This window comes from Musa acuminata, chromosome BXJ3-11, assembly GCF_036884655.1.
Source record: "Musa acuminata AAA Group cultivar baxijiao chromosome BXJ3-11, Cavendish_Baxijiao_AAA, whole genome shotgun sequence".
Classification (NCBI taxonomy): domain Eukaryota; kingdom Viridiplantae; phylum Streptophyta; class Magnoliopsida; order Zingiberales; family Musaceae; genus Musa; species Musa acuminata.
In genome coordinates, this window is record NC_088359.1 from 5900994 (window position 1) to 5919498 (window position 18505).

The window sequence follows — 18505 nt, forward strand, 5'->3', positions numbered from 1 at the left end:
ATGAGATAAATGACTCAACCAAACCCTTTTACTTTATGATGAATTATTAAATATTTTTTATAATTTATATGATGATTTTAAATTAGTTGGTAAAAAATATAAAGTGGTAAAAAAGGATCATGCTTCTCTTACTAGTGACTTTAAATTTTTTAAAAATGAGCATGATAATTGTATATTAACTCCTTGCACTAAATGTGGAGAACGAGATTCATGTAAAAAGAAAATTTTGTTATTACAACAAACGTTAAATAAATCTAAAATTGATAGTAAATCTTTAAACATGATTCTTGCCAATAAGAATCATGTTCGTAGAAAAAAAAGAATTAGTTTTGTAAGTAGTAATACACAAGGCCAACAACATTTGTTAAAGGACCCATATTAAATGTTTCGCTTGAAAACAAATGTAATTTTTATGGTAGACATGGTCATTTTGTATATAAATATTTATTTAAAAGATATGACTTGCATAAATTAGTTTGGGTTCATAAAGGAACCATAAATGATATTATGTCAAAAAAACAAGATAGGTAAATCCAACCATGAGGGACCTAAAATCAAATGGATACTTAAAGGAAACATACCTTTCTTTCTTGTAGACATCTCTACAATAGAAAGCTAGGAGTAAAAATAAAATTTTAATAATGGATGCTCAAGGCTTATGATTGGAGATCTAACACACTTCATAAAGCTCACTAATCGAAACAAAATGATTTTAATGAAAAATATTTTATGTTCAATGAAATCATGCTTAATGATTTAATTATGCACGATGATTTGAAGTAATGAAGATTTTTATGATTTATGGTTTATTGATCTTAATGATTTTTATGATGAAATTTGCTTTTTCGATTTTAAACAATGATGCAAGTTTTTATTTGGCATAAAAGACAAAGACATGTTTATATGAAATAAATCATATAAATTCAAACAACTAAAAAAGAGAAAAGTATTTTTCTTGAAAATTTCTCAATCTCTATCTTATCGAGTTTTAAAAAAGAGATTGATGAATCTATTTGTATCACTTTTTTTTATGAATCTCTTGAACTATGAAAATGATTTTGATGATTTAATGATTTAAATCTAAATAAGATTTTTCTAATCAATCATGAACCTTCTTTTGATTTAGATATCTTTTATGGCAATCTAGAATTTTTTTTTATCTTGTATGATTTCTTCCTTATAACATTTACTAAAAACGAGACTTATGCAAATAAATCATGATCTTGATATTTATAACTTTAAATTTATTTTATGTGAATCAAGATATCTTCTTTGTTCTCTTTTTCTTTTTATCATTTACTAAAGAGGAAAATTATTCGTATGAATCATGGTTTCTCTTGATTTCTTGAAATTATTACTTATGAATTTTTTTTATGAATCAAGATTGTTTACTATGATTCTTTCATTTCGTTATTTGACTTATCTAAATACACTATAATATATCACTTGATTTCTTGATATTTATAATTTTTTTTATGTACAACTCTACCTTTTGTCGAAAAAAATTATAATATTATATTATTCTCTTCTTTTTGAAAATAACAAATGGGGAGAAAAGTCTTGTTAGCTTGCACATCGTAAAAAAAAAAATACTAACTTACACACACACATATTTATATGTATATATATGTATATGTATATATGTATGTATATATATATATATATATGTATGTATATATATATATATATGTATGTATATATATATATATATATATGTATGTATGTATATATATACATATACATATGCATATATATATACATATACATATATATATATACATATATATATATATACATACATATATATATATATATATATACATACATATATATATATATATATATATAATCGAAACCGACGCAGGAATCGTCCGAATTCAGTTCAGTTCCGATGGCCGAAAACTTAGAAACAAAACCGTCACTTTCGAAACCGAGGCCGAAACCAAAACAGTTTCACCTTTTTGTAAAGGCAAAAAGGAAAGTAGAGATGATTGGAAAAACATAATAATTCGTACGGTGAGTGCCGGATATTATTATCCATAAAAAAATTAGATGTAAATAGCAATAAATCGGAATCCTGCAAACGTCGTCGACCCAAATCCCATTCCGTTTTGGAAACCTATCGTAATCCTCCGACTCCACAATACCTATGTATATATATATATACGTGAACGTATACACGAAGCTCCAATCCCCACGAGAGAGCGAGAGAGCATGGAGACGCCTCCGCAATCTGCCGTCTCGCTCGCTTCGGTGGTGACCAATATGCACCAGGCCATCGATCGCGTCCTCGCGCAACCGCCCATCGGCAGCCTAAACGAGTTCGCAAACACCCTGTTCCGCGAGAGCCGCCGCATCAAGGACGCCGTCGACGCGCGGTCCCCCGAGGCCTCCCACTACATGCTGGAGAACCTCGCCGTTGGGCGCCGTCGCTTCGAAGCCGCCGTGCGCGACCTCGAGATCACGGCCGCCGCCGCCGCCGCCGCCGCTGCGGTCGCCGACGTACCCCGGGGCGTCATCCGGAGGCTCCGCTACACGAAGCGTGCGGCGTGGTTGTGGCGGATCGAGGGGGAGCGGCGGTGCTGGGAGGTGCTCGCCCGCGGGATAGCCCGCTCGGCGAGGAGGAGGCGTGCGTGTTCGCTGAGGCGCCCGATCCGGAGGGATTTCCCGACGGTGGAAGCGCCGGTCGCCCGTATACCGGAGCCGGAGGGGGCTATGGAGGCAGAGGAGGGGTCGGCGCTGGCGAACTTCCGGCTGATGAAGGAGGAGCTCACTGCAATGGAGTCTCGGGATCAGCCGCCTCGGAAGTTAGAATTCTTGGCCACGGCGGACGAGAGAGAGTTGACATGGATGCGTCGTCATGCGTGAAGACTCTGCTCTTGAATTCTTTTTGGACTTCTTTTATCATTCAAGAATTAGGTTTAGTTATCTCTTTCAGTTCAGGTTGTTTGGTGATCAAATTGTAACTAAGAATGATGACAGATTTGGTAAAAGAAAGCAGTTATTGACTATGATTGACATCTGTTTACACCATATCCCAAGTCAAAAGAAGGTCTAAAGTATTTCTTGATTTCATGAGATCGATCTACAAAGGCTCATTGATTAGATTATCCATGACCACAACAAACGCCCAAAGAAGAGAAAATTGTACAATCTTCAGGCAATGATTGATTAGATTGAGAAATCCACAGAGTGGGAAACAGAATCTGGTTGGAAGCCTATCTTTTACCAGTAGAAACGTCGAACATTAGCTGTGGAGTGGAGGAAAGAATGCAGCTTGGAAAGAATATTAAAGAAATTGGAATAAGGATCTATGGACGATTGCTTCTTCAACATCATTGATTGCTGTAGCAGTCTTGAATATAAGGATTGTCAACATCTACGAACTTGGACCAGTATGCCTGGTACTTGGTGAAAGCAAGATCTAGCCATGGCTTGTAATTCCCATTGTAGTGGATGACAGCAGCATTCTCTATTTCCAAAGGGTTTACTGCTGGATCATATCCAAGTCCTAACACATGCCAACTTCGATCCAGAGGATATGTCAGGTTGTAGAAAGTTATCAGACCTGGCGGCAGCGATCCGAGCTTCCAGAGCATGCGGTCCTCGTTCTGAAAGCAAAAGAAGAGTCTTCATTCGTTACGGGATTTGATACAGATAAACCATATGATGATGTTTAGGATGCACACGTTCAGAATATATGTGCTATCATGTATCCATTCCTACTTGAAGAGGATGAAGGGAGAGTAATCACGACATGCCTATTCTCTGGAATATATGGATTTGAGTACACAAAAAATGGTGAGAATAGTACATTCCTCTGGTTAAACATGCTAGCAAAATGGCTCTTCGTAAATGAATATAATAGAAAATGTACATACATTCGAAACAGGTGTACATGTGCATGTTGCCGAGATAAATAGAAATAGATAAACGGTGTGCACATGCACGCAATGGCATACACAAAAAGGGCTCATGTGAGCTGCGGTAATGCAGTGAGTAAAGAAAATGCCAATGCTTTCGTCTGCCAATCTTGTTCAATCAAGAACTTCTATAAGCAAAAGGCACTAACCAACTACAGAAATGTTTTCCTATTTCAGCCTTAGTCTGATGATACTAGGATGCATGCACATGTACATGGCACACATGCAAATGCACAAACTCACAAGCAATGCGCATCCTCATCTCGGAAATCGATGATTTATAAGATAGGCAAGCATGGTACCTTCTAGTCTGAGAATGTTGAAAAGCTTATTCTTACAGAATATTGGAATTAAATGAGTTCTGCCCAGTTTTCAATTCAATTCCCAAGTCAAATCTATTAATGCCAGCATTTATAGAACTTAATGAGCAATAGGCCACAAGTAAATATGACCTATGATGATGACAATAAACACAACATCACTGTTTATCATCCAAAAGATGCAAGTATGTGATACAAAGTGAAAGAACATAATCTCAGCAATTCATGATAACTTAGCATCAAGAGAAGGAAAGAAAAAATGTCGGTGATATTTAAACTTTCAGTTCAAAGCATAACCAAGTCAAAAAAATCAAGAAAACAATAAACAAACAACAAGAGAAGACAATTTTACATACCAAGTCTTGCCAATAGTGATAAATTCCTGTGATATTTCGCTTCTTCCATTCTTTCAAGTCAAAAATATTCATCCCAAAGGCCCATCCACATGCCTGTGGATCAAAATTTTGAGAAATCAACGGGTTTGAGAAATTGAGATATGTATCAAACCGATGAAAGCTCTCTTTACATGTCTCAACTGCACCATTTACCATTCCCTTCATATCTATCAACCAGAGTGGTGTCAAATCCTTTTGCACAACAATATCATCATCAAGAAATAGTATCTTGTCTAGTTTCGGGTAAACCTCAGGCATGTAGAATCTTAGATGGTTGAGCATCGACAAATACTTAGGATTCCTATATTTCAGATTTTCATTTCCAACAGAAAGAGATGATGGATGATTCGCTTTGAAGTAGTACTCCTTGATCCTTGCAGATTCAAGTTGGCGAAGAACCGAACAGTAAGATGAATTAAGCCACTTGAATTCATCAATGTTCTCCACATGGATTGTCGCTGGAAAAGGAGGATGGGCAATAAACCACATTTTCATGGCTGCAAAGTTCAGTTTGTCTGTGACGATGTGAAATACATGTTTCTCTGGTTCCTTTGCATGTAAAACAGTAGAATTGACCACTACCGATGCTGCAAGCACATTATCAGAGAATATAGCATAATGATAGAGTGAAGGATCCTCAAGCTTCCCCTTTTCTAATGTTTCTTTGTTAATATGGTTGCGCAAGAAATAATCAGTTGTTAGCTGTAAAGATAAACAGTGCACTGGTTTAGGCATTGTCTTTGCAGCATGCTGGACTAAGAATGTACTATGTTTCTTCACTGTGTTTATGTTTTCCTCCAAAGACTGAAGCATGGTCCGTAACTTTCTTGCAGTGACATCACCGTCAAGTAGCTTGTCTCTTGCAAGGGATAAGGCATGGCCCATAGCTTTTGCTTGTTCAAGTGCACTGGATGCAGGGAAATTATTCTAGCGTCAGAACCAAGAATTATAATAGGGGATTCATCATAAAACACCAGTAAGTACCTCTCTTGCAGCTCAGAATCTGAATTTGCATCTCCAATACCACGCTGAATTTCTTTGATGTGTCTCGTCAGGGAATTATAAAGATCACGTTCCCCTGTGGAATAAGCAACACTAGCATACACCTTGGCCATTATTTTCTGATCTCTCATAAGTTTCAAAGTGGTATCGGAGTTAGGATTAATATATTCTTTCCTCCATATGCTATACCATGCTCTTCTCATGTTGTTAAACTCTTTTGCACGTTCGATGGCTGCGTTTTGCATCTGCAATTCAGTTTCTTTGCTCATATGAATAAGCTCTGCTATTCGTTTTTCCCTCCGTTCGTCCCGCAATTTCTGCAGGCAAAAAACACCATGAGCCTTCAGTATGACAATGCAACTAACCAGTTTTGGTAAGAGACCAGATATTACCTGACGCCTTAGCTTGATTGGATCTATGGTTCTGGATTGTTGATTATATTCAATGGAAAGCTGTGTACTCTCTCTAGAACCATTGACGGTTTGTTCAGATGAGCCTTCTTGAAGCTGAGCAGTTTTTGGCACAAGTAATAAACAATCAGAAAATATCATAAATCCGAGATGAGCTATTGCTGTGTTACAAACTTGGGAAGATGATGCAGCAATATCTATTATTGGTAATATTGTAAAATGCTTGAAGGCTCTTTTAACAAAAATTGTAAAAAGTATTCCCCTTCTATATGTTGACTTTAGTGGCGATCCAATTCAGTAGAGGCGGTATGAAGCTCAGAGTAGTCACAGGCAAACTAGTTTTAGTCAGTTTCCAGCAAAATGAATGAATTCAGAGAGTTTTAAGTAGAACCATAAGAGACCAACAAAAATTCATATTACAAGGGTAGATTATTTTAGATCAATTTTTTTAGGATGTCTATAAGTCCACGGTGGCCATTGCCTAAGCTTTATGTTATATTTGAACAAAGATAACAATTTTTTACCCAGATCTCACTAGTGTGGTGGAATTGATGTTGATTAGAATGACTTGCTTGTTTATTTCATTATGCATTAACCTGATTCTGGAAAGCTAGCGTCTTGAGTTCATTATGCATTGACCACAAACTCCCACTTCAATTTCTAAATCTACAAATCTTAATTAGAGAACTCAGTATCAAGTTTCAGCGGCATACCTAATACCGGCTGGCTGCTAAAATGGCACTGCTAAAAGTTCACAAAAATGAAAAACAGAAAATAATGAACATAGACAACCTAGATGAGCCTATTCTGCACATATCCATCTCTTCGAGGTTCATATCTAATGTCAAGTTTGATGATGGTGGTGGTAAAAAACTGAGTGGAAATCAGCACTTTCTAAATGTCAAGCTCAGTGAAAAGAGGTAGCAAAGAAATTTTGTGGAGAGTGAGACCCAATATTCTCTACATCCTACCTCCAACCCAAAACGTTTGGTAGAAATATAAAACTGAACTAGATTTAACTTACAAAGGGCTAGCCAAGGTTTTAATTATTCATCAACTATTGGTTTTAACAACCTATGGACCGGTACCAAGATATTAGGCAGTACACAAAGCTATAATCATTCAATTGTTCTAAATAAAATAGTAAAAATAATATTGTTGCTACATAATGAATAATATATTATGTCAAGATATATCAGATCGATATTGCATGGTCCACCATGGATGCTTGGTCAGACTATAAAATATTGGTCAGTACTTACTGGAGGAGACCAGTTTGGTCTTTGTCTAAAACAATACTTCAGGGAATTATCAAACATTGGGCGTGAATAGGTCATAGCCTGGTAGCTGTATGACCCTCAATCAGTGATTTCAATAGGCGCTCGGGCGAGGCGAGACGAGGCGAGGCCTGAGTGCCTCACTTCATGTCCGGGCACCTCGCTTCAAAGAGGAGCCGCCTGGGCGCTTGCCCGAGCCCGAGCACCGAGCGCTTCGAGCAAGCGCCTAGGTTAAACCAGGCGACCGAACCAGATTTTTAGGTCTAGTTGGTCTCCGATGCTTCAGTTGGTTCAATCAAACCAACTAAATCACCGATATCAGGCTCCCTCTCGCGATTTCCCCGACTTCCCCAACCCTAGCACTCGCGATTTTACCGCTGAGATTTCTTCTCTACTGTCGCTGCTCTCTGCTCCTGCTGCCATTGTCGCTACTCACCGCTACTGTCGCTACTCGCCGCTGCCACAATCGCTGCTTGTCGACTGCTCGCCGCTGCCACAATCGCTGCTCGCCGCTGCTGTCGTCGCTCGCCACCGCTGTCGTCGCTCCCGCTGCCGCTCGCAGCTCCTTCTCCCACTCTTGCTGTCGCTCACCGCTCCCGCTATCGCCGTCGCTCGCCGCTGCCACAATTGCTGCTTGTCGATTGCTCGCCGTTGTTGTCGCTGCTCCCATTGTCGCTCGCCGCTCCTGCTACCGCTCGTAGCTCTCGCTCCCACTCCCGTTGTCGCTCGCCGCTCCCGCTGTTGCCGCCGCTCCCGCTATGGTTGTCGCCTGCTACCGCTGTCGTTGCCTTAGCAGCCTCGGTCTTCTGACACTCTTCTCACTATACAGTTAACAGTATATTAACAGTATACTGCTAACTGTATACTAATAATAGTATTTTTATTTATTAGATTAATAATATATTATTTTGATTTTAATACTATTAATTTTTATTTATTTAATAGTATATTTTTTATTTAAAAAATAAAAAATATACTATTATGATTTATTTATTTATTATGATTTTGTACCTGATTTTCTTAATTTAATAGCATATTTTATATTTAAATAATTATATTTATTAATTATATTATATATTTTTATATTTTAGCGTCTCGCTTCACTCGGACGAGCGCCTAGCGCCTCGAGCATTTTTGGACCTTGGCGCCTAACGCTTTTTAAATCACTACCCTCAATAGACTGGACCTCTTGATTCATAAGACAAATGAATTGTCAAGATCATGCACGTTATTTATTAATATACTCTACTTAGTTACAATATTCAAACTTGAATGACAATTATAGTTTTGGTTATCTAAACCAAAAATTATTACAATGTTATACTCTGATAAACAAAAATTATGTGTTCACCAAGGTTTTTAATTTTGACCAGACCAGTTCATACCAACTGTCATTTATTAGTCCAACTGCAAATCAGTATGTGAACCAAGTGAGTCTGCTAATACAGTAAGCCTACCAGGTGTACATATTCATTCTTCGAGTCTGTACACAGTGCAACATTGGACAATAAGCCTAGTACCTGATTCCCATGTCCACCAACTTCCTTGCCACCACTCACACCTAATTTCGACCACTTTTCTCCATGATCAGTGTTCATTAACCTCCTTTCTTGACATTTCTCACCTGTTTGATTAATTTTCTACATGCAACTTGGATTTGGAGTATTCTAGAATGCAGATTTCTCTCAAGGAAGATTGTTCTTTTTTTCTCTCCGAGTCAAGGCAAATCTAAACTTTGCCATCTTGTTCAATTTGATCAATTTTCTTGCTCAAGCCTTTGTCTTGCATAATTTACATGCTACTTTGCATCTCTATGGTTTGCTTTTTTTTTTTGACTTGAGGCATGATACAACATGCTATAGATCGTATAATTGATCTTTGGCCACATTAAATTATGGACCTAGATGCAGCTGCTAATTAAGTATGGCTCGTATCATACATAATTGGTGTATATACAAGTTTCTGACTAATTATATTTGTGAAATTAGGAATAAGTCATGAATACATATATCGAATCACTGGTAAGATAAATACACATAAATATAGAGTTTAATAGGGAACAGAGTGGTCTGAATTTAGGACCAGCCTATACCAACCAATATACTATCTGAAACCAGTACAATATTTATATAGGACATATATAAGAAATACATATTTCAACAAAGAACTATTAAACTGCAAAAGTTATATCAAAGAAAGCATAGGTATATAAGTTTAAAACATTTCTTTTGGAATTGTTTCATTTTTCTTATTTATCCCTAACTCTTGATATGTATCATAATTAAAACTCTCAAACTTGCACAAATTGTTGAAATCACCAAAACAGTTCCTAAACTGAAACACCAAAGGACAGGGTAAAGCAAGAATATTTAAGCGTAAATTTAACATATCCTGCAAGACTAACACATAGGATCATTTATTAATATGGTCAACCAACCCACAATTTTATTTGCTTGATGACTTGATTTTATTAGAACCAGAATGATCTGCAGTGGAAACCAAAATTTGAGCTCTCAGGTATGAGATTTAACAGCAACCCAAGATCTATAAAAGGGGTAATAGCTTGATACAGGAATTTGTGTATCTCTTTGAGAAAAAAAGAGAAGAAAAACCAAAGAGCCAAATGGAAATGTACTGATGCATATAAGTTATTCCTTTTACGAAAGACATTTTTGATGCATGTCCATGAATCTTTTCCAAATAATTTTCTAATAATTGGTAGTTTATGGAAGAGTACCTGTCCAACGACCAACCGTTTCTGGTTTGCATCAACCGGACTCTCCCACACCCAGGATGATGATAGGGTCTTCGAGTTGACCTTGTGAGTTTGAAATTTACCGGAAGCATCCATGTATGATATTGTTATATCAAAGTTCTGCCAGTGGATAAGGTTAGTAGATCATGAAAAATACTTAAAACAGATGAACATGAAACATAAAGTATTTTGGTACTTCATCTGGTTGTTGGAAGTTATTTCGTCCAAGCAAACTCTCCTTGGACAAACCATGTACCTGTTCATCCAACATAAACTGATTACAACCAGTCAAGATCAAGTGATGAAGATTCCACATTTATCAACAAAAAAATATGCCCTGCAACAGATCATATATTTATGAATAGATTGAAAAACATAACTGAAGAATCCCCACATATTTATGTATATCCATGACACATTTTGAGGCTTTCCAATGCACATTAAACAAACTGTCTTTTGCATTTGAATCTACGAGGGACTGCATGCCCAAAGATCCGGAAAATTACATATTTGCACATTGTTTGTTCTATCCCTCTGATGATACATATGCATAAACCTAATACTTGGAAGAGCAGATACATGTATAAAATATGCATTACTGAAGGAGATACATGCAAAAATTCATTTCCTATAGATACATGATAAATAATTCTATACATGATATGAAAATGCAGATTACTGTGCAATGACTTTAAAAGCAAGTACATCATCTTTTACATGATATTTATATATGCAAGAACGGATTGTTGCAGGACATCCAACACTGTATTTGCATATGTTAGTCCAAGGATTTAAGTATCTAATGTACTAGCCTGCACTGGTTATTCATGAATACATTTTATTTGGTTCAGTTATTTCTTGTATGTCATACCTTTCACATTTCTAAAGCTATTATTTGGGATGAGATTACAGAATATAAGCTTCCTTCAATTTTTGTCACCAAGGAACTAAAAGAAATCATATCAGGCAAATGCTTCTCCATCTAGCCAGGGTCTGTTTCCACAATCAGAAGAAGTTTGCCAGTTATTGCATAATGTCACAAAATACCTATTGATACATCAAGTAGCAAACATGTGTTGCTCACATATTTAAGATATACTAAAAGACCAAAATTTGCTAACTTCAAGAATGACTACAATCAAGAGTACAAATTCAATTTTGTAGCCTATTAATAAACATGAGACGACATATTCAAGAGAAAGGCTAGGATTTCTGTCATAAAAATGAATATGTTACTGTTCTTTTATTGTTTATAAGCTCTGCCAATGGAGCAGGAACCCAAATTGTCTATATGTTGATCTTTCTATGCATAATTTCTCCAATTCCTGCCATTTCTCAATGTAACCTTGTGCTTAACTCATCTCAACAGCAACATCTAATCATTAAACAGTTTTATACTGATCAGATTCACCAGCACTAATATTACTCCAACCTAACTGGAACATGGTGATGGGCCTGTTACAAACTAGGGTTTTCATTTCTTATGCGTAAAACTTGATATTATCTTCATTCAGTCCCATATTATAGTGTTTAATCATAACACTAGGTACCCGAAATTGAATACTTTGCTTTAATAACAGGCAACTTTCTGTCTATGGAAAAAAGCACAACATTTCAAAAGACACAAGGGGAGCCCTTGGTTGAACTTCATGATATGCCAAAGTTGATATTCATAAGTGACCCGCATATGCAGCTAAACATTAAGATTCACTTCTAAAACAACTCACTTCCCTGAGCAAATTTATCAACATACTAAGAGGCAAAAAAACTTTTACACAACAATTTTCCTTTGAAGGCATTAATTTTCATAACAACATCACAACCCAATCCCTTTCTAGCAATCTGAAAAACCTAAAAAATTCAAGATCAACAAATTTGGTGGCCAAGTGTTGGGCATAGTTCTAATGCTTTGGTGATTTTAGGCTTGGATTTTAGGCGAACTATACATCATCAACACATTGTGATTCTCAAAATTGCAATGCCTAAACATCCCAATGAATCAAAGAAGCAGAAGCAATATTGTAGAGGTAGCAAATGGTTATTTTGACAAAAAAAAAAACATCTTGACTTCCTAAAAGAAGAAATCATTCCCAGGTTCATGTAGATGGACTAATGCCAACTTATAGAACTTCAACAAGGAAACTCATGTAGCTTGATAACCGCATATTCAAATTAGAGGTTTATCACTCGAATAATTTGACTAAACATGAATATTGGTTATATCAAACATTACCCCGGACGCTATGAGCGACATTAATCACCAGCTCATGCTGTGAATAGCATCCAAAATTGTCTAACGCATTGCAATATCGACAATTGCATCGGGCCTTCATAACGGTGGCTTAATACCAAGAGAAACCATTAAATCGTACACGATACTCTCCAGAAACCTTTTTTAGGGTCGCACCGACTCCTCTCCCAAGCAATTCAAGAACTAAATTTTCAAGATCCAAAGAATTCAATATTGCAAGAAAATATCAACTTCATTTGAGTTGAGTTCATGCATCATCAAAAGAAACAAATATATCGATCAAGAAGATAATATCATGGATCACTCGGGACGAAATATCGCAACACAAAATCTAAAGAGGGAGGGAGGAAATTGGGACTGGGAACCGACACCGGATTGAAGGAGGAGAAAAGAGACGGGGAAGGATCCGAACCCGGAATAAGAATTGGGAGACGAACAGCAGAACGCCGCAGCTTAGGGATCTTCGCGAGAGAAGCGCCATCGAATCTCCACGAGAGAGACCACGGCGACGGGAAGGGAGACGAGCTCGGGGGGGTTTGGGGGGCGTGGGAACCATTAAAGCACGTGGCGATCACGTGGGAGCGAGGTCGGTGGAGGAAGCTGCGAAGCGATACGTGATCGGACGGTCGAGATTCATCGGCTCGGTCTTAGGCCCAGGATCGAACCGGCTGGCATGAGCGCCGGTCTTTCAAGTGGCTGAGCCACCGGATGAGCTTTTTCTGGCCTCGTTGGCAGAGACAGAATTAGACCGGTTCTTGGCATATAAATTAGACCGGCTCTGGTGTTCATTAGCCATTAAGGAGGGATTTGGCACATAAATTATTAATAGGAAAAATATCGATGATATTAGAATCAACACGATTAATTCAGGTCTTCATGTGTAAGAGATTTGAGATGATAAAAGAAAATGCTCATATTTTTCTTTGCGACTAAGGTGGATCGGATGTGTGTTTCACGATTAACCTATGCGAAGATAAAAGATAGATGAAAATTTTAAAATAGTAACAAATAAGGATAAAATAAATTTAGTAAATAGACCTTCCTTACTCGATGTAATTTTTTATAGTGGATAAATAAAAATTCTTTTATCATTATTTTAGACTAACATCTAGAATTATCGATGAGGTCTTATCCTCTCATCCTGATAGACACTCAATATTAGAAAAAATATATATATTATTAATATATATATCGAATCTTTTATTTATTTTAAATCCTAAACTCAAAGGTTTGAAAAAAATATTACGAGATATAAGAGTTTTAAATAAATGTGAGAATGTCAAGAGAACTTTTTTTAACAAATTACGTCATTTTTTTAAGATAAAGGTGGGCTTGGTCATATATATATATATATATATATATATGGCTTGTCTAATCAGCCCAAGAAGGGAACGCATGATATTTGGCTTTCGCTAAGGTTGCAAAGGTTACGCCCAATCTAATGTATTTTTCCTCGGAGTAGTAGCCCTTACTTTTGGAGCCCAACGCCGTTCTCTCTCCTTCGGTTGCTTCCATGGTCGGGAAATCCCAAAGGCCCTCAAAGTCCGCACCGCTTGCGTCGGGTCGCTCTCGAAGATGATCGATCATTCACATCCATTTTAACTCCTCGCCTAACGAACGATGTTTTACTCGTCTTTGATTCCTTTTGTTTTGGCATTTCCCAAGTAATGTTAACTGACAAATAGGTATGTTTGACTGACCTTAGGGAATGCCCGTGAGGTGACTGACAAAAGTCCACTATGACCACAAACCAAGCGGAGCCCTTTTCCTGGATACCAAGCCTCCCGGGCATCTCGGGGTTCTCCTGTCGCTCGCTTTCAACCAGTCCACGTTTGGGACACCGACTCCCTCCTTTGCTTCCTTCGCAGGGAAAGCCCGGGCACCACCACTCATCTTCCGTTGCTTGTGCGTAGTGTCCAGGGTTGAGCTGGAGGTATCTGCAGCAACACAAGCCAATAAAGACGATGAGTAAATGTAGGGCAGCTGCCCTCAATCTGGTTTTCACGTGGATTACTTCCGGCGGCGTTGTGGTTGCCAATTTGGAATTGAATCGGTCGTATTCTCCTTTGGTCGTTGCAAGAAATTTTAGTCGTTTGGGGGTCAATTCAATGCGTTAGAGTGTTCTCTAATGGCTTCGGATTGAAGTTTATTTGATTCACCTTTTCTTTTTTTGGATGATTAATTGATATATAAATTTAGTGACGAATAATTTGATAGCTGTTTTGCAATCTGAATTGTAGCGGATCCGACTTAATCGTCACGCTTAGAATGCGATCTTTTGATTGGAGCATTGATTTGGGGCCCGCATGGACCCCGTTAGTCCTACCCATGAGCTGCCAGGTAGGGAAGGGACGGTGGAGGTGTTGTTTGATTTCGATTTCGAGGAGGATGCGTGATTAATTTTTGGCACTTAAGGCTCGTAATTATTGTATTAATTGAATTATCATGCTATAAAAACCGGAAGCTGTCCTCGTCTTTCTTCCTCGTCCACTAATCGTTTTCCCTGATCGCGAGACGATGCGACGGAGGGTGACGACGTCGGTCCTTTCCATCGCCATCTTCTTCCTCCTCGCCGCCTCCTTCTCCTTGCATGTCTTCCGTCACCTCCTCCCCTCAGGCAACGCCATCAACTCCAGGACCCTGAACCAGCCCGTCGACCGCCTGCGCAATTATGCGGTCGGCGAGGCCGCGGTATCGGTCCTCCGTGTATTACGCTCCCCCCCGCGCCACCGCCCACCGCCCACGGAGTCCGTCCTCCTCCTCGACTGGGACGTGCTCCTCCTTCCCTCTCCTAATACTTCCACCGCCGCGAGCGGCAGGCCGCTCTCTTGCCTTTTCCATACCGGCGCCACCTCCCTTGCCCGCCCCGCCGGCCCCGTCGCCTTCCTCTGCTCCCTCCCCAACAGCCTCCGACGCTTCCGGCCCTTCTACACCCCACGCCTCTCCGAGGCCTCCTCCAACGCTTCTGGGTGGGTGGGCCAGGAGGATCCCCCGCGGGAGATGTTGCGGTCCACGCAGCTCGCCTACGAGTCGGTCTCCACCGCTGACGACGTCATCGTCTTCGTGAAGGGCGTCAATCGTCGACGGGATCGCGACCTCCCCGCCTCCAGCCTTCGCTGCGTCTTCTCCCCCGCCTCCGGCGGCGCCGCGGTCGCCACGACCTCGGTCACTTCCTCGGCCCAGGAGGCGTTCCGCTGCGCTCACCCGCCCGCCGCCGAGGTGTCAAGCATCGGTCCCTTCAGGGTCTCCATCTCGACCGGGCCGGAGGCGGCGCCTATCCCCACGCTCGCCAATTACCACCGGCCAGGTGGCCCTGCGAGCGGGGGCCGCTTGTCGATCTGCGCCTGCACGATGGTGTTCAACGCCGCCAAGTTCCTCCCGGAGTGGGTGGTGTACCACGCCGCCATCGGCGTGGAGCGCTTCTTCCTCTACGACAACGGGAGCGAGGACGAGCTGGAGTCGGTGGTGAGTCGACTCGGCTCGCAGGGTTTCGACGTGACGACCCGGTTCTGGCCTTGGCCGAAGACCCAGGAGGCCGGCTTCTCCCACTGCGCCGTGGTGAACCGCGACGAGTGTGAGTGGATGGCATTCATCGACGTGGACGAATTCGTGTACTCCACGGACTGGGACGACTCGGACCAACCCAACCGGTCCATGATGGGCTCGCTCGTAGCGGTCGGGCCGGAGGTGGGCCAGATTTCCATAAAATGCCTGGAGTTCGGGCCCTCAGGGCACAGGGCCCACCCTCCAGGCGGCGTCACCCAGGGGTACACCTGCCGTCGGCGGAACGAGGAGCGGCACAAGTCGCTGCTCCGCCTCGACGCGGCGGCCGTCTCGCTGGTGAACTCGGTCCACCATTTCGAGTTGCGGGAGGGGTTCGAGACCAAGCAGGTCGAGGTGGGGGAGGCGAGGCTGAACCACTACAAATACCAAGCATGGAAGGAGTTCAAGGCCAAGTTCCGGCGGCGCGTGTCGGCGTACGTGGTGGATTGGAAGGAACCGATGAACCTGGCGTCGAAGGATCGGCCGCCCGGTCTGGGGTCCGACCCGATCGAGCCGAAGGGTTGGACCGACATGTTCTGCGAGGTGAACGACACCCGGCTCAGGGACGCAACGCGGAGGTGGTTCACCGAGGTGAAGCTCGATGGGGCAGAGAGAATGGCTTGGGATAGCTAGCAAATCTCACCTCTACTTCCTTCGTTGGCGTCGAACACAGTACTAGCATACGAACAGAGAAGGCGATACTGGAAAGAAGACAACGAATTCTTTTATACTCATTAATTTATTGTAATTTGTGTGCCCAGTCATATACGGAGAACATACTACTGTTAGAACCTTCGGGGCTGTATTGTTTATTTCTATGCCAGAAGAGCAATTTTGACTTGGTCAAAGTGAGACATTGCAGAATCGAACTGCTTTTGTTACCAATAATGCGTGCAGATGCCGTCGAAGCCTTTACGTGGCTACTGTCTTCCATTGGCTGCCCTCTTTGTTGCGTGTTGTGGGTCATTCGGTGGATCCTCGCTGGAGCGGAGAAAAAATCGTAGGGTGCCAACCGGCAGATATCACGCGGATCGCTGACGTGTACACCCTGCCACAGATCTCTCTTTTCTCCGTTTCCTTCGAGCCGTTGGATTTTGATTTCATCTCTCTCTTGCCGTGGCTTGACCACTTCTGGCTGCCTCCGTCTCTCTTCCTTCCTCAGCTATCGCCCACCGAAGAGCGCTGATCTGAGGTAAATCCCGACCTTTTCCCCTCGCTTCGCTGCGATCTCGATTGGTTTTCTTTGTAGATCGGTATCCTGCGACGGATCTGATCGTTCTCGTTGTAGGTATCGCCATGAAACGGGGCAAGTCGAAGGTGGATGCACCCAAGAAGGCCGATGGCAGGTGAGTATCTCCTCTTCGCCCTTTTGGTTTGGCCGGTGGATCGATCTGTGTTTGGAAGCTGGGACTCGGGGATCTGATGGTTATTTCTTGGTTTGTTCGTTCTATGCTTTCAAGGCTTTCCGTAAAGAAGGGACCGGAACGGACGGGTAAGAAGCCCAGGAAGACGAAGGCCGACAAGGATCCCAACAAACCCAAGAGGCCCCCCAGTGCCTTCTTCGTCTTCATGTGAGCTCCTCCTTGTTGCTTCTGATCCCCTTTTTGGCTTGATTTCTTGGTTTATCCTGTTTCGCTTGTTTGGATCGGCAGGGAGGAATTCAGGAAGTCGTTCAAGGAAAAGAACCCCAACAACAAGTCGGTCTCTGTGGTAAAATCCCTTTCCTTTCTTGTACACATAAATCGGCTCTCTGAATCTTAATATAGCAATCTAGTCTGATTTAGTTTCATCTAAATAGGTTGGTAAAGCTGCAGGAGACAAGTGGAAATCCCTGTCGGAAGCCGTAAGTAATGTGAACGATTTCTCTCGCCTTAGTTCAACAAAGCTAGGGAAAGTTTTGATCTGGGGAAAACCGTATGCTTCGATTGCAGGAGAAGGCTCCTTATGTCGCCAAGGCAGCTAAGTTTAAGACGGAGTACACCAAGAAATTAGCTTCCTATAATAAGAACCAAGTACAGCTCTCAAATTTAGTTCTTTACCTTGTTTCCTCTATTACAGAGATCAATCGACTAACTTGCATTTTCGTGGCTGATGAAATAGTCTGGTGGAGGAAGCCATGATGCTGATGATGAAGACGAGTCTGACAAATCCAGCTCTGAGGTGAATGATGATGATGAAGAAGGAAGTGGAGAGGTTTGTAATTTCAAGAAGAGTTTCATTGTCAATTTTATTTTCTGTTGAACAATTCACTAATTCCCAAATTTGATATCGTTTTTAACAGGAAGAAGAGGATGATGAATGAGTGAATTATAAGCAAAGTGCAGTGTAATGGGATTCATTATCTTGGCTATCACTAACATGTACTTGCTTTCTTCAAACTGAAAGCTAATTTGTTGCCACTTGTTAGTGGACGAGTTTGATTGACAAGATGTTAGTGGTATTTGCTGCCCTATCTCTATGGAATGTAAAGTCTTTGATTGACATGGTGCTCAAGCTAATTAGATGGCATTTGCTAGTTGACCTGTGTTTTCTCAGATTAGTTCATCTGTCATGAAATGTTAAATTTCTTTGCTAAAAAGAAATGTTGTGTTATATTGAAATGATGTTAGTTCAATCTAATTTGATGCAA

At 40.8% G+C, this 18505-nt stretch overlaps 3 protein-coding genes across 3 annotated transcripts; 2 read left to right on the plus strand and 1 right to left on the minus strand.

Moving 5' to 3' along the window:
* Positions 1-3040: 3040 nt before the first annotated feature.
* LOC103970621 (probable galacturonosyltransferase 3) lies at positions 3041-12879 on the minus strand. Its single transcript, XM_009384467.3, has 7 exons — positions 12746-12879; positions 10279-10338; positions 10065-10202; positions 6033-6146; positions 5623-5957; positions 4600-5545; positions 3041-3611 (listed from the first exon to the last, which is right to left on the minus strand). Exons 1-7 carry the CDS (start codon positions 12812-12814, stop codon positions 3336-3338), a joined length of 1938 nt encoding a protein of 645 aa, XP_009382742.2. The 5' UTR covers positions 12815-12879; the 3' UTR covers positions 3041-3335.
* A 1930-nt stretch (positions 12880-14809) lies between these two features.
* On the plus strand, positions 14810-16663 carry LOC135653231 (glycosyltransferase family 92 protein At1g27200-like). Its single transcript, XM_065174976.1, has one exon. It carries the CDS (start codon positions 14851-14853, stop codon positions 16507-16509), a length of 1659 nt encoding a protein of 552 aa, XP_065031048.1. The 5' UTR covers positions 14810-14850; the 3' UTR covers positions 16510-16663.
* A 305-nt stretch (positions 16664-16968) lies between these two features.
* Positions 16969-18391, plus strand: LOC135653232 (DNA-binding protein MNB1B-like). Its single transcript, XM_065174977.1, has 8 exons — positions 16969-17068; positions 17165-17222; positions 17337-17447; positions 17529-17586; positions 17675-17719; positions 17808-17888; positions 17977-18069; positions 18158-18391. The coding sequence occupies exons 2-8, from the start codon at positions 17173-17175 to the stop codon at positions 18176-18178; spliced, it is 459 nt and encodes a 152-aa protein (XP_065031049.1). The 5' UTR covers positions 16969-17068; positions 17165-17172; the 3' UTR covers positions 18179-18391.
* Positions 18392-18505: the final 114 nt, after the last annotated feature.